The sequence below is a fragment of the Triplophysa dalaica genome, chromosome 16, assembly GCF_015846415.1.
Source record: "Triplophysa dalaica isolate WHDGS20190420 chromosome 16, ASM1584641v1, whole genome shotgun sequence".
NCBI classification, from domain to species: Eukaryota; Metazoa; Chordata; class Actinopteri; order Cypriniformes; family Nemacheilidae; genus Triplophysa; species Triplophysa dalaica.
In genome coordinates, this window is record NC_079557.1 from 12,179,708 (window position 1) to 12,205,355 (window position 25,648).

A 25,648-nucleotide genomic window follows, 5' to 3' on the forward strand; every position below is an offset into this window, starting at 1 on the left:
TAAACTAAACATAATCAAATAACATTCTTTGATTTTTGACACTCTTAAGAGCCAATGTCCGCCTTTAAGGGATAATTCACCCCCAAATTTAAATTCTTTCCTCATTTATTCACCCTTATGTCTTTCCAAACGTTTGCAACTTTAATTCTTCTACAAAACACAAAAAAGATATTTATAAAAAAAATGTTAGTAGTCAAACAAAATTGCTTTTCATTGACTTCCATTTTATGGACACAAGCTAATGAGACATTTCTGAAAAATCTTCTTTTGTGTTACACATATAATGTCCAAATTTTTAACAAGGTGAAGGTGAATGAAGTGAACGATGACTGAATTTTTATTTTAGGTGAACCTTCCCTTTAAGTGCTTCTACCCAACAAAAAAAAACATAACAAAACTGTTATTTTATTTTTATAATTTTTGCAATATTTTTTTACATGATTTATTTTGAAGTGTAGAGTAAAATAAAAATTTGTCTATGTCAAAATATAAAGGCTTATCAACATTTAAAAAGTATTATTATTATAAATTAATTGTTGACATTAGACCTTAAGATACGAAGGCCATACTTCCAATCTATTTCTGTTAAATTGTGAGTAATTCACCTTCAAAATGAAAATTCTGTCATCATTAACACGGAAGTGACTGGGAGGCTGTTAACAACATTCTTTAAAACACATTCATTTGTGTTCTACGGAAGAAAGAAAGTCATACAGGTTTGAAATGACAAGAGGGTGAGCAAAATTATGACAGAAGTTTCATTTTGAAGGTGATCTATTTTAAGTTTGGTGCAAAAATCATGAAGGCCTCATGATTTTTGGTATAAAGTAAAATATAAACTGGACTGTATTCAATTCAGTGTCACTTGCGTTCGATTTAATGTTCGATCTCAAAGACATTTTTGTTTACCTTTGTACAATACATGTTTTGTAGTCACTATCACTGGGTTGCCACTTCGATGTAAAATCTGTGTCCTATGAAGCAGAACCAGCTGAGAAGCTTGAGTCTGAAGGTCCTCTTAAGTTTATTAGATGATGGAGTTATTAATCTGTACTAAATCTAGAGTCTGTAAAGGTATAATGGCAGTAAGAATGTCAGTCTTTCCACTGCCCTTCATTTCCATCCTAATATCAGCATGCGTGTACCTCCAGTTTAAATATTTAGACATGGGCAAAAAACTCCCTTCTCTTGCTCTTTCTCTTTCTAGTTTGCTCTCTAATTTTTGTCTGCATTCCACCAGCTTCTCCCAAGCTATAAATAACCGGCCGAATGAAAGGAATAGAGACCAAGAGTAAGACCGAAAAAGATGGGACAGATGAAGGAGCGGAGGGGAAAAAAGAGAAAGAAAGTTGTAGGCTGTGGGGGGTGAGTTTAAATGAAACCAGGTGGGGTGTCGGTGTGTGCGGGGGCCGGTGCTTATGTGCATGGAGGGGGTTGGTTGGTTATGTGTGGGAATATGTACACTGTTCTGTTGTTCCAGAGTTGGACAAATTTGGAATTTGGGAATTTGGGCCAGAGACCAGGAATTTTCATCCTGGGGGGTATAATGGGGGGGGTTTTGTGGGCGGAGGTTGGCTGTGCAGGGGGGCTGTATGGGGAACGGAATGGGCCGTCCTTCTCTCTTCCGACTTTTCCTCCCCTGCATACATTCATAGTCCAGCTGTCCGTCTCCACGCATGCTCTATCAGACTGCGGGAGGACAGAAAACGTACAAGAGGCAGAGGATCCTGGGTGCTGATCCACAAAGCCACCGGAAGAACATAGCTGAAAGAAACGTGCAGAAGAAGCTTAGCCTGTGAGTAAAGCACTCTTAAATATGTGAAAATATTACTTTATAGATTTGCACCTAAATGAAATAATGTCATATGATGGTTGTTGTTTGAGGGGGGTCTCTGGGCCGTCGTTTATATGATCATGAAGGTCAATCAGGAATTTAAATTATGCCACATACAGCGTGCAACAAAGGGCGAGATTAAGAGATCAAGAACAGAGTAGGGAAAATTTCAACTGGACGATTTTCTTCAAGTTTTTTGAAGGGCTGCACACTTCACGCTGGCTTTCCACAGCCTGTAGACACCACACACTCCGGTCTACTATTGAGAAAACAATCAATCACATTATTCAGCACTTTCCATGTCTCCAACCAAACAAGCTCAAAATAGTGACCGTCGTATCATCTTACAATTTTCCGCCCCCGGTACAGGGTGCACATGCATAAAAATTAATTGAATTTATTTTCCCCAGCATTTATTACTCAACCATCATCAGGGTTTTTACACATCTCGACACGTCTAGCTCTGAGACACTCTGCTGTGTTGCAAAACTTTCCAATGGCTTTTCCAACCCCTGTTTCACAACCAGATTAATGCCATTCACTGTTAGTGGTTATATGATCCCTGCGAACGTAAACGGGTGACTTTGTTTAGATTATGTCTCTATTTTTGAAAACAAAAAGCTGATTCATACTCGCTGCTCTCTGTTTATATGAGCTGGCTTTATTTGCAAGAAAGGGCAGAATGGTAACATTACACATAGACAGCGCATGGCCAAAGGTTTCTGAGGACATACAAAAGGTTGCCGTATTCTTGGTAACGGTTGTGTTTGCATGGTGTTGTAACAAAAATGACCACATAATAAAATGACTGTGAGATCAGAACAGGGAACACTACCTTACTGTACTTACACAGACCATTTCTATACCAAGCAGTTACGTCACATTTGTTTATATATTTTGGATATGACTTACATTTGTTGTATTATTTTATATGGCTGGATGCGGACTTGAGCTTTCGTCTAAAAGTAGAAAGTGTGATGGGGCATAAAGTGAGTCTTATACAGCCTTTTGTTACATCCACTGTAGCCTTTTTATGAATTTCTACTTGACATTTGCATTTTGAAAATATTAGTGAAAATTTACACTAAAATGGAAGTTCTTTCATCATGTACTACCCACCCTCATATCATACTACCCATTTGTGTCCATATTCTACGGTGAAACACATACGGCGATATTAGACAGAGCTCCTTCATTGACAGTAGTTGGGGACCAGGGATAACCATGGATTGGAACGTTTTGTTGTCGTTTTGCTTGGAAATTTGCTTGTTATCTTAAATGTTGAAATAATAATTACATTTTATTATTTAACGCAATGACATAAATAATATTTTTTTTATCGTAGACACATAGTTAATAGGTTCATGAGTAGCCTAGTAGTGATATCCGAATTTTATGGGAAGCTGTTTGAATTTTAAATGTACATGTGCACTGACCACCATGTCAGATTTTCAGCGTAATGCCCAACTGAACAGACTCCGTTCACTGTAGGCTATACAGTACATAACACGAGAAAAGTGTGAGTGTGGTGTTTATAAAGGTGAGAGAGGTAGGCAGATAGTGTTTGTCATGAGACGTGTGTGGTCCTTGCACTGTGCTTGTAAGGTCAGGTTTTATTACACAACATTTAAGTCTATGTACACTCTAAAAAATGTGGGGCTATTTTAAACCCAGCTTTGGGCAAAAGGGACAAACCCAAACATTGGGTTAATTTAACCCTATACAATAGGTTAAAAAAAAACATCATTTTGGGTTGAAACAACCCAGGATAGGTTATTTCATAACCCAACAGTTGAGTTTGTCCCAATTTAACCGCTCATTCGTATATACAGTATTAGTTAGCTAATGTATGAGCAGCAAACAAAACTAAAGTGCTGTTCTTAAAGTGCTTCACCATAATTGATTATCTACTGAATTAGCCATGCAATAACAACTGCACTTAACACATGAATTATTATGAATTATTATTTTAATTCTATGCATCATAGATCATCATGTATTATACAGAAACTGCTAAAAGAGCATGCAGTTAATAAACCACACTTGAATTTTATTTTCTTCGGATAACAAAATATTAAACCAGGTGGTTTCTCGGAACCAATTAATTTCCCAGAGCCATATTTGAAGTCACTTTCAATCAGATCATGTGAAGTTTATTGGAGGTCAAGTCGGTCATCCAGACTTGTAGATACACGTTGTTCCGAAAGGACAACATAACAGTTCTGTTATCATATATACAACCTTATGTTGTTCTATTTACATATACATTAACATTTATGCATTTGGCAGACGCTTTTATCCAAAGTGACTTACATTGCTTTATCCAATACATTTTACATAGGTATTTGCAATCCCCTAGGATGGAACCGACAACCTTGTGTTGTTAACGCAATGCTCATACCACTGAGCTACAGGAAAGCTATGACTCTTTCTTCTGTGAAACACTAAAAATATATTTTAAGAAATTTTGGTTTCAGTCTATACAAGAGAAGTCATAATATTATAATAGGCAGAAGGGTTTCGAAGTAAATCACAAACTAAATCCAAAACACCTGGTATATGATTGTTAAAATGGGGACTAGCATTCTGGGAAGCCACACTTGACCTTTCTGAAGAACCATGGAGGGGGGTTTCGCAGGAACGCGATACTCTGGGAAACACAGCAATGGTCCAGTTGACCGTTATGCAGAGTGGTACCCGCAACCTCTCCACGGACATTCCCGAGGGTCAACCGCCCCTCGACTGAGGCATGGCAGACTTCATCACCCACACTCTGGTCACTGGACATAACTTCCTACTGGCCTATGTTATGATGGTTGATTTCAGGTTTTTCCCTGTCTTATGCAAAACCACTGGAACAACCTAGCATGTACGTCAGTCTGGAGAAAATAGTAATTCAGACAGCTGAGATTTGAGCAAGCATATTTGTGTTTTAACAAAGTTCAAATGTGTGTCTTGCACGCTGGATCCTGTAAATTATAGTAAATTATTTTCACGTGGCTTTGGCAAGAAAGCTCAGCTCTGTTTGGAGAATGATGTAACTCAGGCAGAATGTGCAGATCTGCACGTCACCTTGTGGCTTTCTGTTCGTCACACTGAGTCATTGTGACAATACTTTTGTTCTTGGTTCTGTAAACATTCTGTGTTAGTATTAGGCTTTTGTGTCTCTTGACTCCTCAGGAAGTATAAATGGTATTTTCTGAAGTACCTTCGAGCACCATCGTAATAACAGTCTATAACAAAGTATTATATTAATCTCTGCCATCATCACTGTACCGTGATATCACTACTGTACTTATGTGAGGGAAGAGTGTAACATCCCTCATTTCTTTACATTTCTATGATGTATTTTTACTATTAAAAATAAGTGCCCTCATGACAAATAACATTCTCTTGCCTGGTCACATGTATAAATACAGGTCAAAAGTGACTTTCAGGAGGGAATATTTGTACAATATTTACCCCTCGGGTTAAGCCATCAAAATATAAGATAAACAAAGAAACCATCAGTAGTAATAGTACTTTTTGCACAAAATTATTTAACAAAAAGAGAAACCACAGTATATAAGGGAATTTGGGTTTTATTCAAATACACAAAGAAAACACTTAAAAAAAAAACAGTTTTATTTGCTATTGATATTTATGGATCCGTTTGTGTAGTAATATTTTGTAGTCTTTCTCCTGGGCCTTGACTTAAAGGGACAATTCACCAAAAAATGAAAATTCTTTCATCATTTACTCATCCCCAGATTGTTCCAAACCTTTATACATTTCTCTGTTCTGCTAAACACTTAGGAATATATTTGGAAGAATTTTAGTAACCGCACTGATCTTGTCCCCCATTGACTCCCATAGTATTTATTTTTCCTACTATGGCAATGAAGGGGGTATGATACCCGTTTAGTTACTGACATTCTTCCAAATAACTTCATTTGTGTTTAATAGAACAAAGAAATGTATACAAGTTTGGAACGATCCGAGGGTGAGTATATGACGACAGAATGATGACCTTTAAGCTTTGTTGGAATTTTTTGTCAAGTCTCAAAGATGAGCTTCATTTTGAAAGTGAAAAGTGAAAGTGACTAATTTGTCAGTTATGGTGACCCATATCCGAGATATACCTCTGCTTTTAACCCATCCAGAAAGTAGTGAACACACGCACAGCAAGTGGTGAACACACATACACCCAGAGCAGTGGGCAGCTATCGCTGCAGCGCCCGGGGAGCAAGTAGGGGTTAGGTGCCTTGCTCAAGGGCACCTCAATCGTTACCCGCCTGACCTGAGAATCGAACCGGCAACCTTCTGGTCACGAGTCCAACCCTCTAACCATTAGGCCACGACTGCAGTCGCAGTAGTTTATAATAATTTTACACTTAACTTATATATAAGTGTAAATGTACAATGAAAATATATAGTGTTTAAAATACTTTATTAATATATGTGACCAAGTACAACAGTAAATCACATAAAGATTGTTTTAAATGGGTTTTCACAGATGTGGTAACATATCTGAATTAAAATTGACTTCTTCGGTTTTTAAATCCGGACCACACTTTTGGTCAAGACTGAATATTTAAATAGTTATAATATTTGAATTGCCAGGATAATGTGATAAAATTATAGCAATTTCAAAATAACCACCAGGGGGAGTCACATCATCAAGCAATATGTTAGGCCAAGCACTATGAGCATAAATAACAGAAAAGCTACAGACAATAAACTTTAATTGTGGTCATAATTTAATAATGTGTTATGACAGCGATGTCATAAGCTGTTTCTGAATTCTCTTTTTAATTTGTTTCTCATCCACAGATTCCTTCTGTAACCTCTCAGCACCAATCCCCACCAAACTTCTATGAGTGTATGCATGCGTGTCTGATTCCTTCTCTTTTGTCAACACTTCCAGAAGTGTGTTTTCCTCTTTGCTCATAAGAGAGTGCTGAAGATGTGTGTGAGGATGCGGCCCATGTATCTTTTGGTGTTTTGTATGTGCATCTCTGTGTTTCTCCACCGTGCTATTTCACAGCCTCCCACAGAAACTGACACCTACACGGTAAGAAGGGACGGAAACTTTTTCTGCCTCTCTTTTCTGCTCATGTCTCCCTCTGTGTTTCCTCACCATATTAAATGTGTTAATGATGTGTGATCCTTTCAGGCCATTATCTTGTTAATCTTTGAAAATAAAATCATAAAATACATTTTATTAAATACAATTATTTTTAATTAAAATACTTATATTACACCATATAATAAAAAAATAAAGAGAACAGTGAAAAAATGCCCAACTTAATCTGTGTGTTTTTATGTTATAGGAATGTACAGATGGGTATCATTGGGATCCACAGATACAACATTGCAAAGGTACATCTCCACCACTCATCTTCTACATAACCTCAGTCATCAACATCTCTAATGTGTTTAAATATGTGTATGCAGATATAAATGAATGCGAGACAATCCCAGAGGCCTGTAAGGGAGAGATGAAGTGTTTCAACCACTATGGCGGGTACCTGTGCCTCCCTCGCTCTGTTGGGGTCATGTCCGTCAATGAGCCTCCAAACCAGATTCACCCCAATTTGGAGAATGTTGCCAGCGAGCCTTTCAATCCATGTCCTACTGGTTTTGAGCCTCTAGGAGACAGCTGCGTGGGTGAGCATGTTTTTTTAGAACAGGTGTTAGACGGCCTGCGTAAACAATAGAACGCTATTGTTGAGATTCACTGAATAATGTGTCCTAAGATCAAAGCTGTACGTGAAAGTGATAGTAGTTGTGGTTTTGGGGGACATTATATGCAAGTTTTGGCTCTTCACACTTGAACGATTCAGACAGAAACAGGTGGTATTTAGAAAGCGGTCAGCTAGTGTTTGCACTTAGACAACTGTGGGAGTCTCGCCGAAGTCTTGGCTGGGGTCTGATCTGCAGGGGGTCAAAGAATTCAAGTCTGGAACATCCCAGCTGTCGTCTACCGTCAAGTGAATAGAGAATGCGTTTCTCAGAAGCGGTACGCAGGCACTTACAAAGCGAGTGAGGATTTATGAAGATCCCATGAGTTGTTAGCTGTAAACTAATAAATGTCTTGGCCCCAATAATAACATTCCAGAGTTATGGCAGCTACAGGGCCATAACTGAGACCATAAGTAAGCGGAGCCAGAGATGTATCCACAATCAATTTCTATCATTCTGTCTCACAAACGCAGATGTGGATGAATGTAAACAAGACACGCACGACTGTCAGCCAAGTCAGGAGTGCTTCAATACAGAAGGATCCTTCAACTGCCAATGTCCAGACGGTTACCGCAAAGTGGGGACAGAATGCATTGGTAAGAAAGTTCAAAATCTGTTTAAAACTTGATAAAAAGAAACAGTTCACCCAAAATTCAAAATCCTGTCATCTTTTACTCACCCCGAGTTGTAACAAATCTGTATAAATATCTTTGTTCTGATGAACACAAAGAAAGATATTTGGAAGAATGCTTGCAACAAACACTTCTTGGCCACAATTGACTGCTATACTAGGAAAACTTCTATACTACTTTATACATTTCTTTTTTCTGTTGAACGCAAAAGAAGATATTTTGAAGAATGTAGGAAAGAAAACAGTTCTGAGATTGTCATTTTTCATACTATGGTAGTCAATGGTGGCCAAGAACTGTTTGGTTACAAGCATTCTTCCAAATATCTTTCTCTGTGTTTATCATAACAAAGACATTTATGCAGATTTGGAACTTGAGGGTGAGTAAATAATGACAGAATTTTTATTTAATTGGTTACAATTTATAAATGTGTTCATTAATGATTAATAAGTCAATTACAAATGCATTATGAAGCAGTTATAACGGGATGAATAAAAAGGAGATTCTAACGAAATACCTGCCAAATAGTGAGTGAGCCGATATAAGAAAAACAACATAACACCCCACAGTCTCCAGTCTGACAGCCTATCTTGCAAACAACATCAGATAATAATAAATATGCTTTGGAGTCAAATAAATAATGAATAAATACATTTATTAAGCATTTCTAACAAGCGAGTTAAAAATAGCTCACTATTTGGCCGGTATTTCATTAGAATCACTCTTTTTATTCATGCAGTTATAACTGCTTTATAATGAATTTTTTAACCACTTATTTATCATTAATGAACACATTTATAAATGCTTTATAAAAGGGTACCTTAATGTAAAGTGTTGGCATTACATTTTGACCCTTTTGAGAATTTTATAGTCACACCCAATAATAAGAACAATACAATTTATTTAGTTGATCTAGTTAACTTGGTTTCAATCTCACTTTGATCTATTGTTCTTACTTTACAGACATCGATGAGTGCCGGTATCGCTACTGTCAACATCGCTGTGTTAACGTCCCGGGCTCATTCTCCTGCCAGTGTGAGCCTGGTTTCCAGCTGGCGAGCAACAATCGCTCCTGTATCGGTAAGCCAACCCACACGCTGCCGCCCACACCCTATTTTGCCAAACCCTGAGTCATAGGTCAACACACCCTACACATACTTTAACAGCGCACACACACGCACAAACACTGGCAATCCAAACACACATACTTACACAACAACATCCTACACTTCATGTTATTTCAACGGAGCCAAAATCTAAAGCGCTGAAAGAGGACTTTGTGCTCGACGGAGGGATGTTAATGCTGTTAAAATGAGGAAAAAGCTGGAGTTAAATAAAACGTTTCTTAATATATCTCTGAAATAACACATGACAGACATTTTTGGCTGAAGTATTTTAGCTGCTTGAGTTTTCAACATGACAGTATAAAATTTAGAGGCATAGTATGTCAGATATCTGCCTTTAAATATCCAAAAACCACTAAAACAGTGTTTCATGGACCACTATGCTAGTGGTTTATGAATATTTTACAACTAGAAGTTCTTACATCATTCTGAATGTGACCCAGTCTGCGAAAACCCATCATGTTTCTTGATTTACGGTTTTCTATATAACGTCATTCTTCATAATGTAAAGACATATAAAATTGAATGAGTAATCCCAAAGATAATATATATAAACAAGCAGTGTTGGGTAAGTTACTCTAAAAAAGTAATTAACTACTAGTTACTAATGACATATTCAATAGTGTAGTTAGATTACTGTACAAATGACTCTCTCCAAAATGTATTTAATGACTTATTACTAATTACTTTCTATATTCTATATCGACCTTGATTAGTTAAGTGATTCAAGGTTTGACACGAAACAACTCTTAATTCATTCAAATAAATAATACAAATCTACCTAAAGTACTCATATTAACTGACTTAAATATTACAAATGTGAGAAAGTTACATTAATACGTGCATTTTAAAGTTAGACTTTGAATTTTAATGTCAATTCCACTATTGCACACGGTACACAGTATTTAGCTCAATTACATCCTAAGTAATAGTAATTCAATTACAGAAAAATTAAGAGTAATCCCTTACATTACTTTTTAAAGGGAAAAGTAATTAAATTAAAGTAACTAATTGCTTGTTAACAGTGTTGGGTGTAACTAGTTACTAAGATGCCATTTCAATGAATGGAGAGGAATGCGAAGAAAGATCCAATGGTTAATCGACTAAGACTGATTCTCTAGGGCGGGGCTTATGTAAGGTGCTCGACAGCCTGTGCCAGGGAGTTTCTGAAGCGACCTCTAAAAGGATGTTTTTTTATTGCAATTTAAGTTTAGCAAGGCGAAATTATTAATCTGAAATATGCTATTTAATTGTGATTTTCGCCAGCGATTTTAGAAATATCGGCCTTGATGACATGATTTCCGTAAATGGACTTTGGTAATACCATGTCAAAGATTGAAATTAAAGGGATACTTCATGCCATTTTGGATGTCAGTTGCACTTTACAAAGTGTGCAATGAAAGTGATCGTGGCTTTAAGATGATCATGGGCCACAGCCATTCTATTTAAACCCATTGCATTGGTTCTGTCGGTAGGAGGCACATGCATAAGTCCATAAAACAAGGGAAAAATCAAGGGAATTGCATAAAAGCTTGATGTGGAACACGGTATTATTTATCTGACTAGTCTTTCTTACACTAAATGTTATAATATATCATGTGCCATGAAATTGTGTTTGAGTTCAGATGTTGACGAGTGTGGCATGGGGGCCCCCTGCAGTCAGAGGTGTTACAACACATACGGGACGTTCCTCTGTCGCTGTGAGACGGGTTATGAGCTGGGGCCAGATGGCTTCGCTTGCAATGGTAAGTTGGGAGCAAATGAAAACAAAATACTTTTTAAAACCTGTTTATATTACAATTAAAGGAACAAAATATTTGTTGATTGTGTCCAGACATCGATGAGTGCAGTTTCTCCAGTTATCTGTGCCAGTATCAGTGTGTTAATGAGCGTGGGAAATTCTCCTGCGTCTGTCCTGATGGCTATCAGTTACTGAGCTCGCGTCTCTGCCAAGGTTTGTCTCAATTCAATTACGCTTTAAGTGACACACAGCTTTGCAATTTACTCGGATCATTTAAGACTTTGCACTTAATTTTGTTGACTCTATACGATTTTTCAGGCTTTTTATTTTCTTGTTGTCTGTGTTTTACTCCACAATCTAGAAATAAACGAATGTGAGGCGGGAACTCATCAGTGCTCCGATGGACAAACCTGTGTGAACATTCATGGAGGTCATAAATGTGTTGACACTAAAAGCTGTCAGGAACCCTATATACAAGTCGCTGACAAGTAAGTAAACAAAGCAAATTGTCCCACACAGTTGCGACATTAGAATTTCAGAAGTATTTTCTTCTCCTTTGTATGTCTTTTATTGAAATCACTTCTTTTTGAAGCATAACTGACACAGTTTCTCAAATTGCCCAGTCTATTTTTCCATATCTCGTGTCGAGTCTGTGTCTCAACATCGTCTGTAAAGTTTCACAAACTTTTAATGAACAACAGGTGGTCACGCATTTCTAAAGAAATTTCTGGGAAAATGGATGACTTCCAAAAATTTCAGTCAATATGTCTGACATATGGTACACATTCTCATTCAATTAGGTACAGTTGTGGCGAAACAGTCATGAGTCATGCAAAAAACTGACAAAGTGGGTGAAAAAAATACAATTGTTCACTAGTTTGGTTTACTACATTGCAAACTAAAGAGTGTTCTTCTAAAATACTTAACAATCCAATTCAGTGTGTCTCAAATGAAACCAGTCTCAAACAGTCCAGTTCAATTAAACCAATAACAGCAATTCAAAATGGTCTATAGTACACTCAGTATAGAGAAGATAGATTCGGTTCAGTCTGCTCCACAAGTTTGGCTTCAGTGCAGAGCAACTTTTATGAAGAATTTATACAAAAATGTGCTTCTAGAATTTGATACCAAAGTCTATACTAAGTGATGTTGTGTTTCTTCATTTTAGTCGCTGTGTGTGTCCCATCACAGAGTCCGGCTGTCGAGACCTTCCCTATTCCGTTGTGAATCGGTACATGAGTATCACTTCCGAACGCTCTGTTCCCTCAGATATCTTTCAGATCCAGGCAACCATCGTCTATCCTGGAGCCTATAACACTTTCCGCATCCGCTCTGGAGATGAAAATGGAGACTTCTACCTCAGGGTAACTTCCAAATAATATTAATTTACTTTGTGTAGTTCATAAAAATGAAGTGTGTGCATATGATTATACTATAATTTTTGGTGCAAGAATTAAAGTGTACATTCTAATAAACATCTTAATGCCAATATTTCTAATAGTTTATTACTTTTGGACAGAGGAATTTTCCAGAATGAATGACAATAATTAAAGCCTGATTAATGCTTATAAATTTACAGTAATAATCTGTCAAATGAAGAATGACTCTTAAAGGTGCTTTGGGAATTTATTTGGAGGATCTATTGACAGAAATGCAATATAACTATGTCTTCAGAGGTGTATAAAGACCTTACATAAATAAGCGGTATGTTTTTATTACCTTAGAATGAGCTATTTCTGTCTACATACACCGCAGCTCCCTTTACATGGAATTCACCATGTTGTTTCTACAGTAGCCCTAAACGGACAAACTGCTCTACAGAGCGTGTTTTGTAAATACGTTACCTCCTTTGGCAAAGAAGTGAAAACATTGACAACATCTTAGTCCTGTGTCAGCCACCGTAGTGCTTCGAAAGGGAGGGGCGCCTGGTGGAGTGAGCCATTGGTTGCAATTTACAACCTCACCACTAGATGCCACTAAATTTCAAGAACTGGACCCTAAACAAGGCAGAATTTTATAATAGTCGCGTGACTTTTACGTCTCTTTCCTCAGCAAATCAACAACATCAGCGCCATGCTCGTTCTCGCCCGCGCCGTGAACGGCCCCGCAGAGTATGTGCTGGATCTGGAGATGGTTTCTGTCAACCCTCTAGCGAGCTACCACAGCAGTTCAGCCCTTCGCTTAACAGTATACGTCGGGCCCTATGCCTTTTAACCCAGAGAGATGGCCAGAGAGGGAACCAGAGGTGGAAGAGTGGAGGCACTGATTGATTCATCCAACAATGAGGTTTTATGAGCTGAATCTGCCAACATTTCCAAGATTGTACAGAGGTCATTCTCATGGGAGATGTAGCAACCAATGCAACTACTACATTAGAAGTCATCAAAAAGAGATTAGAGACAGGCACTATATTTTATGGACAAAATGTCTGAACGATTTCAACTTTCTATGTTGTCTCATATGGAAAACGTTTCTAGCTGCACTATGAATTCAAACCTGCTGTACAACGATGTTTTGTGAGACTCTCCCATGTTCAAGTATATTATAGTTTATTTCTTTAGAGGATCTCGTCCTCAGGATGAGGGGTGCAGCTCTGCCGGGTCACTATAATAATTTCTCCTGTTCAATCAGATGTAGCAATAACAACATCAGGGTAGTGATGCTGTAAAAATGCATCTCTGTATGTACCCAGCGTCAAGCTAAAACCATTATTAATTTTCAACTATGTGTAATCCATCCCTGAGTTTAGTATTTGTTGTTATTCATTGCTGTTTTTCAGTAACCACTCAGTCATTCCAAACCTCTTCTCCCCACCATCATCAAAAATGTTCACAACGTTACTGTGTGTCGTTTTTTTATACCATTGCTGCCAATGTTGTTTTTTCAATCCTGGATTTATTACTGTAATAAATTTGATAAAACCATAAAAATCTGGCTCCAGACTTGCAATTGTTTGCATTCCTCTGAGCACATTTTCTTGAAACTTATCCGCTATACTTCCTCTTCGCCTAAAGGAAAGTCACGTTCAATGCCCTGCTTAACCCTGCCACCCACCCTTCCGATCTCTTGAGTCATCTAACCACAGGATGGACTGGAATCCTGCTGTGGAGCTGTCCGCCTCTCTGCAGTCTCATTAGTACAAACCTGACGAGAAGAGAACTGTGCTAAAGACGTGCTGTTATCAATACGTCTGCAAACGGTTATTTATAGCAGTGTATCTACAGACACGAGACAAAACATGTCCCTCAACTTTATCTGCCATTCATATTTCATACTTCAACCTTTAATTGGTCGATAACTAGACCTTCATTATGTTTTCTCCACATTTGAAAAAGTTTAAGTGATAGTTAACCTAAAATCTAAATTATTATGTAAACTGTTCCTTTCTTCTGAAAAACACAAAAGATGTTTTGTTGGGAACCAAACAACAATGGCCCCATTGACCTCCACTGCATGGACACAAAACCACAGATACATTTCTCAAAATATGTACTTTGTGTTCCACAGAATAAAAGCCATATACAGGTTTTAACGTCATGAGAGTGAATCAATTATGACCTAACTTTATATTTAGATGAACTATCCCTTTAAAACAATCGCCTGCCCTCAATCTATAACTTTATTCTACGTCGAGTGATAAACTAAGAAAAACATTAACAAATTGCATCCAAACACACACTGTAATGAATATCCAGAAACAAACTGGGTTGCCAAGAATATTCCGTAAAATAATTTTATAATTCCCTGTAAAATGACAAGTTTTTTTCTGTAAATTTGCTGCCTTTTTCTGTAATTTAATGTTTTTTGACTGCATTCAAAAATAGACTGTACATAAATCCTGTAAAAAAAACTAAAAATTTCCGGCAGCCGGGGTGCAAGAAGTATACCGTAAAATATACCCCCCCTCGAAAAATAATATTTTTCCTGTTTGCAGTGTCTTCCTGTAATTTGACGGGTTTTGAACATATTTAAAAAATATCAGAAAAATCAGTTAATAACACATTTGTAATACACTTTTTTGGGACATTATACATTAAAAATTAGGTAAAAAACAGTAAAATTATGTTTTTTTAACGGTGCAGGTGAATCCCTCTAAACCTGTTGAACCAATTAATACATAATAATTCATTCATACATATTTTTTTTTACTTTGTTTTTTCCCAGTACTGAAGAGCCATTGATCTGATGTTCAGAAGCATCTGAAGCATCTTGCGTTCAACTATATCTGGAAAACTTTTAAAGGTGCCAGACAATGTAATTTCATTTTGAAAAGTACAATCCACTATCTCAAAACTGATTCAGCTTTTCAGATCGATGGGACTGTTTTTCCACTGAGTCAAAGATGCAGGTTAATAGAGCTCTCCAGATCTCATCTGAAAATAAAGAAAGCATATCCTGGCAGCAAAAGAGTCTTTTCTGAGTTCTCAGAACGGCAGCGCAAGAGGAAGCCTGAATCATAATGGAATGATTTTACTTGAGGCTAATGGGTTATGTAACAAAACATATGCTTGTGTAGGAGAAGGGCACGTCAAAAACTACATTCATCAGATGTTTTAATTGATTAAACCAGATCCCCCTGTTTTACAATAAATGTGAATTTAAACATAAGAAATTGGTCCAAAGACGACGATTCTAAGTTGAAATATGCATGTTTATGCAGCATTGCATCAGTACAGACTGACCTAAAAGAATAAGGTCCGTAAAGATCGGTCCAAGATCAAAGGTACATTCTGTCTATTTGAAGCTAGGAATGCAGTTCCAGAAACTTCCACCCACAATCAACAGCATCACATTTACATTCGCTCTTCAGCAGGTTTTGAGGATCGACCAATGACACGATCAGCCAAAAAAAATAGAAACGGGAAAAACCCACATTCACGTTTCCGTCGCCCCCCGCACTGCTCGCCCATGCCACACACAGTTCTACCCCTCTGTAAAACACAACTCAATGATGACTCATTCACTGCAATATCTTACATAATTATAGGGCTGAACATTTAGTCCGGTCTGCCACATGGGGGCAGTGTAGCACACGGAGTCTTTAGGCCCAAAATAGACATAACTTGAAGTGATGGAATCTTGCAGCTGGTTTTGTAACCTAATTGTCTACTGAACCTGATTCTTCCTCCTTCCTGTGAGGCGACTGCGGGCTAAATGTAGTATGTTAGACTGTACAACTGTGAATGGTCATTCATTCAAATCAATATGTTTGTTTCTTGGGACTGAACCCACAACCATGCTCATTCAGTTAAGCTAAACCGATGCTGCGAAGCAATAGCTCAACCAAAAATGTAAATTCATTCAACATTTACTTAACCTCATGTCATTCAAATCCTGTATGATTTACTTCTGCAGAGCACAAAAGAAGATATTTTGAAGAACGTTGGTATCCCAACAACATTAGACCACATTGACTTCTATTGTATTACACAAAACCACTGAAAAATGTCTTGAAATACCTTTTGTGTTTCACATAAGACACATTTATATACATGTGTTGCACAACATGAAGGTGATATGATGATATAATTTTGCTTTTGGGAAAGGTATCCCTTGGCTAAAATGTAATCGATTAAGAATCTAAACCAAATTTTGGTTAAAGGGAGGATACCCAATCTTTGGTGGTCACAGCCCTGTCGCAACCCACACACATGCAGATTTAACACACCAGGCATGTTTGCCAATAAACACATATACGGACACAGATGGTACCAGCAGGTTGTTTCATTCATTACCCAATAGCAGAGATCATGATAGTGACGGGTTTGGGAAGTGGGTGACGGGGATGTATGTGGGTGAGAACGCTTCCTGAGGTACGGCAGACAAACAGTAAACCCAACTGTGTGCGCTACCCACCCTGCAGGCACAGAGAGAGGAGGGTTGATGAGCTGTGCCAATGATGATGCCTCCGCATGTGGAGGTGTCCTTGAGAAAGGTGTATGTGGGACTGATCGTGCACGTCCGCATGTGTATAAAAACGTTACGCTTACATATTTGTCACTGTGTCCTGTGGAGCAGGGGGACACTTTAAACAGTTCATGCCAAATATGATCCTGCTTTAAGGTTGGGCCGGTCCGGAACAAGTGCTTGGTTGAGTGGGTGGAGTGGGCATGGACCGAAAAGTAAAGTTTTGGCCGGGTAGCATAATCCCCTGCTGGTTGTTACCATAACTACAATATTCTGTGAAGGCAACATTTTGTTGTTCATTTCATCATCAATTACGTTTTAACTTTAATGGGCTTTTAAAATCATGTAAAAAAAGAATTTTCCATCTTCTGTCTTCGGTTTGATGGCATTATTTCAAGTCAATCCCCCTGTCATGAATGGGGGAACTCCTTGTGAGCTAAAGTTAAAGCTGGAAAAGTTGTTAGTGAGGCCAGCAGGTGGTGCTCACCATGCAGTTTGTGTAAGTACAGTGCCCCAATACAGAGATGGGGACACCACCACAAACTATAAAAAGCCGGAGCTCTGTGCTCATTAAAAATCCCAGGGCACTTGTGGAAAAAAGGAGAGAGGACCTGGGAGGAAGGACAGAAGAAACCTGACCTGTTGAGTCAACTGAGAAAGTCATACGAGTAAATGATACCAAAATTTTCATTTTTGGTGAACCATCCCTGTAACAGTCAAAATGGTTGAGGAATCTCTCTGCCACCCTACAGATGTATTTTAAGTGGGATACATTGCCCAAATTCTGACAAAGCAGAAAATAGACAATACGTATTGCGATAATATTGTTAATTCTTTTGGCCACGATAATCATGTAGTGAATGTCTAATATTGTCACTGCCCCGGTACAAAAAACTGTGACTATATAACTGTAGTACTTTCACAAATTGCAGGTTTCTGTGTGCATTGTCCAGGTGCATGTTCTTCAAATTTTTCTTCAAACAGGCCAAAATGCATTCTAATGAATGAGCGCAAACTAAATTCAGTGCAATTTCTGGCCATGACAGCGATTCTTAATGCTGTACCTGCAATCTTTCATTGTGTGTCGGCAACTCAAACAAAACTGCTGATCGGATATTAATTGTGCACAAGCAGGAACAAAGAGTTGTGTACAATACATACATCTACAGGGCTTTGTACACTACATTCATCCCTTGGTTAAAAACATTTTATTGCACCAATTTTGTTTCAAGTTCTGGTCCAGAGTAACAGGTTTGTGTAAACAAATGCTAGAATGTTATGTAACAATGCATTGTTAATAAACTGAATCAATGGTTTCCTTATTTCTCATTAAATATGAAAAATAGTTTTTTTTCACAGAATAGTGTTTCATTTTAGCAGCTAAGGGACATTCTCAGGTCAAAAATGTAACTTATAACCCTGGGTATATACGATTTCAAGAGAGTAAACACATTAGTGACATACAGTCCTGTAGCATCCTCAGGAAATTCCCCCGAAACGCAAATGCTGTTAGTCAGAGAGACCGATTAATTATGTTTACATGGATATCAATGGTTATTTTTGAATGAAAGCAGGAAACGCTATTGCCCTCCACCCCCTCTTTCATATCCACACATTGAGCCATTACAAAAAAAGCACTTACCTTCCGTGACTTTCATTGCATTAATTACATCACAAACAACAGAAAAGTATGAACATGATCTATATTTACTGTGTCGGAGGGCAGAGAGTGAGCAAACCAAAGAAGAATCCCTATTTTCATTTGATGTGTGATCCCAAATATTATGCAAACCACATAAACATGCCACACAGTCTAATAAAAACGCGCTTACAAAGGATAAGAAATAGCCTTTCTATATAAAGTTGCCACTCTCTAGACATTTTGCAACATCCCAATGGACAGTAATCCGTGTGGAGGTAAAACCGTCTCAAACGGGCGATAGGAGACATTAGCGTGGTTCATAAGCTCCAGCCCAATGCGTCCCAATTAAATGGGGATTTCCACAGAAGAGCAGGTGATGGTACTGTGAGAAGAATGGCGAGTAAAAGGACACGTGTTGGTCACTGATAATTGGGCCATTTGTTTAAGGGAATTAAATTGACCTCTGAATATTACTGATGTGCCTTGATTAAGTCCTTGTCTGAGCTGGAGTGACTTTGAGAATAAGAGTCATCAACCTCATCTGCCACTGATTGGCTATTCACATGAACCTAACCACAGGGGCTAATTACATTATATGGCTCACAAACTAGGGACTAGAATTAGGATTGACATGTAGGCAAACTCGAACCAATCTCTGACAAATCAAAAAATAAAGGCAATTTCGAAGAGGCTAACAAGGTAGCTTCGAAGGGATACTTCACCCAAAAATTTCGGTCTTCATTTACTTCACTGTTCTTATGAGCACAAACACAGATATTTGGAAAAATGTCTGGGATATTGAATACCATAGTGGAAAGATTAATGGCGATGGAGTAATTCATGACAGAATTTTGATTTTTGTGGTGGAGTATCCCTTTAATGAAAGATAGACTGCTAGCCACGCCTCCTCCAATATAATTCTGGAAAGAATGGCCAACCCAACCTACATTTAATATGTTACATTTCTTTGTATGTTTGTAAAATTGTAAAATTTGAGGTGGTGCTTCAATAGGTGTCATAGGTGCAGCAAGCCTAACAGATTGAAAGATTATCAATTAAAATATTGTGATATGTGATGTTAGATTAACTGCTTTAACTAACTAAATAAATCAATAACCTTTCTTTCCCCTAAAGTTAAGAGATTGGTAACCAAACATTGACTTACATTGATTTTGTGTCCATACAATAGAAGTGAATGGGTACTGAAGTTGTTTGAACTTTCTTCAAAATATCTTCTTTTGTGTTCTGCAGAAGAAAGTAAGTCATACAGGCTTAAAATTTCATGGGTGAGTTAATGATCAAATAATTTGAATTTTTTAGGTGAACTATCCCTTTAAGTTTCTGGATAGGGCTGAAACAAATACTTCAACCATATAATGATACCCTTGCAATAACAACAAAAGGTTTTAATTATCTTATGGAGCTTGTTTCAAGACACATGTTAAACATATGGGTTTAATATTTCGACAGAATGAGTGAAAAACAGCTTTAATAATCTTACTCTTGTCTCGTCTGTCACGGATTGAATAAGAGAAGCCATCACCATGCTTCATGCTCACGGTGGTCAGTGAAAGATACCTCGACAACCCACCCTTCATTTTTTCTCCCTGCGTAAATGTGGTTACTATGATACGACAACGTGTTGCTATGGGCACGTGGGCGTACAGGCAGAGGGTATGGCAATAAAGAGAGAGCTCCTTCGATGAAGAAGTGAGCGCAGCTATTAAAATCTTTGTATCAATTCTTCTCAGGTTCTAGGGGATTGATATGAAATGCAATGCATGATAAGCAAAACTCTCTGGTTTCCTCTACTTTGTATTTTACGTACATATGGCCTACAGATGCACGGATTTAGATATATGCAACCTAATGCTTCACATTGAGCCTCAAGAGAGAACAAAGGCTTATGAGGCTTTATAATGCTGCTTCTCCATGTCAGAGAAAGGGAGACAGGATAGTGATGAATGAATGAGTAATGTGTGATAGTCTATCATCATGAACGAGCCTGCGGGAGAGAGTCTGACTGCTGAGTGTTAACATAGGGTGTTAGAAAACAGCTTCTGTGGCAAAACTCAGTGACGCTCCAGGCAGATTTAACACCATATTGCAAAAATGCAAATCACACTCGCATTCCGCTGCTCTACCAGACGACTTCATATCGCGCTTACTGTACTCATGGTGTAAATTGGTAAATCTTTTAAATCGCCTGTTCACTTGATAACAAGTAGTTTCTTTTTGAACCTGGTCTGTTACATCCAAGTCAGGTGATTCGATCGCAGGTGGCCAATCGAGACATGATGCTTTTCATCGGTGTGTACAGCATATACGCCTAAAAAGCATTTCCACCAAATTTTTTACTGTGTCACAGTACCACTGTATGTTGCAAACTGGAAAGACAAAAGTGCCCTAACTCTTCTAAATATTCCTCATAGTCCACTTCGCATGTTGAACACTGGTCCAGAAGCGGTTCCATTTTTATTACTTCATAAATTATACAGATATGCTTATATGTTTAACATTTTGATTCAGTTCTAAACTTTTGGCTGTATTTTGTGTAAACATACTGTACGCATAGTGTTAAAAACAGAAACATTATTTGCAATTTCCAAAGTTGTCTCTACTATAAATCTAATGACAAACATGATGGACGTCTTATTGTGGAGGAGAACATAAAGTTTGGTATCTGATATGCATCACGTAGATTATTTGTCTGCATATTTATACCAGCCATAGTCTTAAAGTTCTGTAAAGTATATTTTGAACAGTAAACACAGAACTCTAAATTGCATTGCACACTCGTGGTCTTTCATACCAACAAACAAGTTCTCCAAAGCTTCTAAAGCACAGTATGATTAATTCTCATTTAAACAAATCAAGACAAGTTTGATTCCTCATGACAAGCCCCTTCACAGTGAGACAAATGCATGGAGGAGAAAACAGAGCGTGTTCATTCAGATGACTCAGAGCACGAGTTGAGGAAAACTGTTGGGTATCTCCCCATTCATGAATTTATAACAATGATTCAGAGGGCCGAAAAATACTTGCTATTGTTAAAGCCACGAGTATGACACACCCCATTCTACTGCTTTACTGCTCAAAAGTACGAAAGCATATTCATCACTAATGACTAGAAAACTATCAGATCCTGGGGGAAAACATATTTGCTTGCAAAGAGGAAAAGAGATATTGAGGATGGATAAAAGCAATAATCGTAACTTCAGCCTGGAGCTAAAAAAGGCACTGAACTATCTTACTTTATCTTTAACTCTCTCTCTCCCTCTTTCAAAACTTCTCTGCCCACTCCATGTTCTCTTCTGATAGATATGCAATGTTTTATCTAATCTTATGTTTACTTATTCATCAATCCATCAATTGCACAAGTTTCCTCATTGCACATAATATAGTGTTACACACATGGCATTACAAGTCGTATATATAAACACATCATCACCGCTACCCCTTGAAGGAAGGTGACTACTATAAATAATAGCCAAACAACATTAGTGATAAATGTGCGTAACTAAGTTTGATGTGATTTAAGGTGATTTTAGCGGCATGTAGTGGCTACTGTAGAAACAACATTGTGATAAGGGGACCCGCAGATAGAAATAGCTCATTCGAAGGTAATAAAAACATAACGCTTCATTATGTTAGGACCTATGAAGACATGTATATTACATTGCATTTCTATAAATAGATCCTTCAAAAAATTGCACATTGGAACATTAACATTAAACAACACAACAGTATTGATTCTTGTTAATAGTATTAACCGGTTCAGAGTTAATTGTGTACCATTAACATTTAACCTGACAACCATGTAAACATCAAATGGAACATGACGTTTGGGAAAAATCTTTACACGCACAACTGAAACCAAAGGTAGTTGCATTTCAGAACAGGCTATGTTCAGGCTGTGCTGCGCAGAGAAGGGCACGGAGAACCACAGGAAAAATAAAGCGAGCAAGTTGAATCATTGATCATTTTCCCGCTATTATCGAAGGCAGACCTGAATGGCGAAGAATAATGGACCCGCTATGGCCACTAAGAGCTGCATTATTTGAAGAAGAACTGCTGAACCTTTCTTACATTTGCGATCAGAAGCTCATGGAGGTGTTTTGTAATGCGATGCCTTTGGCTCGATATGAACTGTGATGGGAGAACAGATTGAGCGTCAGACTGAAGGGGGAAAAATCTGATGCTCGAGGTCTGTTTTGATGTCACACATCTACATCACGTCACCATAGCAACCTTGCATCAGCAACAACTAACGAAGGGAGGGAGAGGGAGAGGGAGAGGGAGAGAGAGAGAGAGAGAGAGAGAGAGAGAGAGAGAACAGGGCTAGAGCACAATGTGCTGGCATGTAGAGCTAGAACTGTGTAGTGAGATTAAACGGCACGGAAAAATGCATTATAGAATGTCAATAAAAAACATAATGCTAAACTGTAAATAGCTCAGCACTTATTATTTCTTTAAAAAAAAAAACAGAAGGTGATTAAATTTGCACTCTTTAAATAATACACACTGATGCTGATGTGTCAGTGAAAGCGTACTAAAGAGTCTTGAATTAGTCTTTACCATTCAGAAAAAGTGAAAGAGAACAAGAAAGATAGAAATACTTCAATCCAAATACTCCCTGTTCTGAGCCCTAGGTCTAAAAATACACTGCAAGAGAAAAAAAGCCTCACCAGGCTGCAGGCTGGGGAAGTATCTCTGAGAGAGGTGGGTAAGGGAGCGAGATTGTGTGGGTGTTTGAGCACCAACACAATAGATCGTTTCATTTAAATACATTATTTAAATACCAGGAGAGGTGCAACTTCATTGATTCTCCATAAGATATGAATATATAGAAAATACAAGCACACTAGGCTATGTGCTTTCTCGTGTAAAGTCAACCCAATACCCTACTTCTTACCTCCATCAGCCTCATCAGTTTCACAGACAGCTTCTATCCATCCTCTTCTTCTCTCTCTTACTAGCTCCAGCAGGAGTAGGAGGTGTTGCTAGGCGACAGGTTAGCTCCTTTCTTTCAAGAGGCAGAATGAAGACCTTGATTCTGTGTAAAAATAAACAGTGCGGAAAGAAAGACTCTTGAGATAGAGGACAAGCATACTTCAACCACAGAACAGGACACTGACATTTTGTTTGGCATTAAAGTATATTTGCAACCACATACTTCATTTCTTCAAAAAGCAATTCTGCATGTGCACTTTGGTTTCCCTCACCATAATGTCCCCAGCTACTGCAAGTGGATCCAAACATTATGTTATTTACAAACATTATATTATTTTGTACCTAATGTGCTTAAGAGTTTGAAAAAGGACTGAGATTTGACAAAATCGAAAACTTCCTGTTTGGCTATTTTTGTCCCTCGTGTGTAATATCAGATGGGGCTCTAACTGGGCACAGTCACCTCACTCGTGTTCTCCGGGCACAGGCTAAGTGACATCTTCCTGATGACAGAGGGACATCATACCAGGCATCCTCCTGTGCCTGATATGTGCTCCTCATTCTCCATTTACTCACATCCGCCACTTAAACATTGAATTTCTATTTTTTCCCCACTGATTCCGACAAAATCCATATTGTAATACAAAAAACACTACAACAAATTACGTGTTAGCTCTTGGGTGCCAATTACGGTCAATAGCAACCATTACAGAACATCCAATGATTCATGTGTGAAACTGAGGTCATTCATTCTTCAATCTTAAAATGTTATTCATGTAATTAATCATATATCCCATGCTTTTATTAACATGCAACATGATACATTTAAAACATTTTTGCAATATACTAAATCACAAAGCAATATACTAATGTTGATGTTCCTCCATCAGAGTAAACTTCATCCATACAAATGTTTCAAACAGTTACAATACATTATTGATACTGGTATATGTTTAAATACTTTATTAGTTGTTGTACACTCTTCGTATAACCAACAGATAAGCATCTCTACAAAAAGCATGTACTGAAATTTCTGCATGTTCAGGTCTCTCAATGCACCAAATCCCAATAATTAGTGACCAACATAGCTTGTTAAAATTTCTTAATCATGGCTGCTGTCAACTTCCCAAAAGTGGGTGCTGCTGTAGTTAGCCACCTAAACAACACTGGTGTCTATGAAGATACCAAATAACAGGCTATTTTATCAGCAAAAGCCCCTTTCAAAGAAACATGCATAACATCACAAATGATCATCATCAGTTTGATCTACACCCCAAACCTACTAATGCATAACTCTACCCCTGAATGCTAGTGCATCTTAATTACTTTTACGTGTGGGATGTGTTTTTCCATCACATCTTTATTGATTTTAAGAGAAAAGTCTATAGTTAAAGATGTCGAGCTTACATAACACATTAATTATGATCATAAGGCACTAAAAGCAAATTAGGGACCCTGTGTATATATTACTCTTAGGATTCATTTGTTTTAATGTGTCTGTTTTCAAATTCAGCCGCCCTGACTAAATATGATAAGACCAACTAAAAAAACAAATGTGGCCATGCATTAGGCTAACCGAAGCACTCCAACAATAAAAGTTGGGTTAATATTGTAGCCACTAAATTAACCTTTATTTTCCCCCCAGACCTCAGACACCCACACAGATTTCTATTTTCGATCAGGAAACCGAAATGTGCGATTAGAAGACTTAACGTGTTGCCGAGGAAGGTAAATCTTTTTGAGTGCGTTTGTCAGACACAAGCCACGAGCTATTTTTAGAAAGAGAGAAACGGACGTTTCACGCGCGCGCCTCACGAGCAACAGGTTTTAGAGGCGCGCGCGTGTGACACTGATAAAGACTATTAACACCCTGAATTGCGTCTACAGTAATAGTCGAATATTTAAACATCAATAAAATAAACCAAATAAAATAATGCAGATTTAAGCAATCCTCTGCACGTCATGGATGAAAATCAGCATATGGTTATATAGATGAAGAATGTCTGACAGGAGCCAGTCTCGAGGATAACACTAAAATAATTTTCCAAAAAGCACGAGTTTTTGAAAGTTACTAAAAATACTTCTCTGAAGCTATGC

At 37.9% G+C, this 25,648-nt stretch overlaps 1 protein-coding gene and 1 long non-coding RNA gene across 4 annotated transcripts in view; one reads left to right on the forward strand and one right to left on the reverse strand.

Annotated features, from left to right (window-relative positions):
* Positions 1-652: 652 nt before the first annotated feature.
* LOC130438163 (uncharacterized) overlaps positions 653-25,648 on the reverse strand; it is a 34,427-nt gene continuing 9,431 nt past the window's right edge. Inside the window, exons 4-6 of one of the 3 annotated variants that reach the window (XR_008909272.1) lie at positions 23,517-23,657; positions 7,345-7,518; positions 6,920-7,006 (exon numbers count right to left, since the gene is read on the reverse strand). This is a non-coding gene — a long non-coding RNA (uncharacterized LOC130438163). Of the gene's footprint in view, positions 1,765-6,919; positions 7,007-7,344; positions 7,519-12,247; positions 12,385-23,516; positions 23,658-25,648 lie in introns of those variants that run through there. The other 2 variants (XR_008909273.1, XR_008909271.1) reach the window with 2 other exon arrangements.
* On the forward strand, positions 1,656-13,976 carry efemp2a (EGF containing fibulin extracellular matrix protein 2a). Its single transcript, XM_056769976.1, has 11 exons — positions 1,656-1,795; positions 6,647-6,887; positions 7,147-7,195; positions 7,271-7,483; positions 8,032-8,154; positions 9,151-9,267; positions 10,937-11,056; positions 11,146-11,265; positions 11,414-11,540; positions 12,221-12,416; positions 13,105-13,976. The coding sequence occupies exons 2-11, from the start codon at positions 6,780-6,782 to the stop codon at positions 13,264-13,266; spliced, it is 1,335 nt and encodes a 444-aa protein (XP_056625954.1). The 5' UTR covers positions 1,656-1,795; positions 6,647-6,779; the 3' UTR covers positions 13,267-13,976.

Coding starts and splice junctions, on each gene's coding strand:
- efemp2a (XM_056769976.1), top strand. CDS start 6,780: ATGTGTGTGAGGATGCGGCCCATGTATCTTTTGGTGTTTTGTATGTGC. Junction 9,268..10,936: donor CAACAATCGCTCCTGTATCG/GTAAGCCAACCC, acceptor GTTTGAGTTCAG/ATGTTGACGAGTGTGGCATG. Junction 11,057..11,145: donor AGATGGCTTCGCTTGCAATG/GTAAGTTGGGAG, acceptor GATTGTGTCCAG/ACATCGATGAGTGCAGTTTC.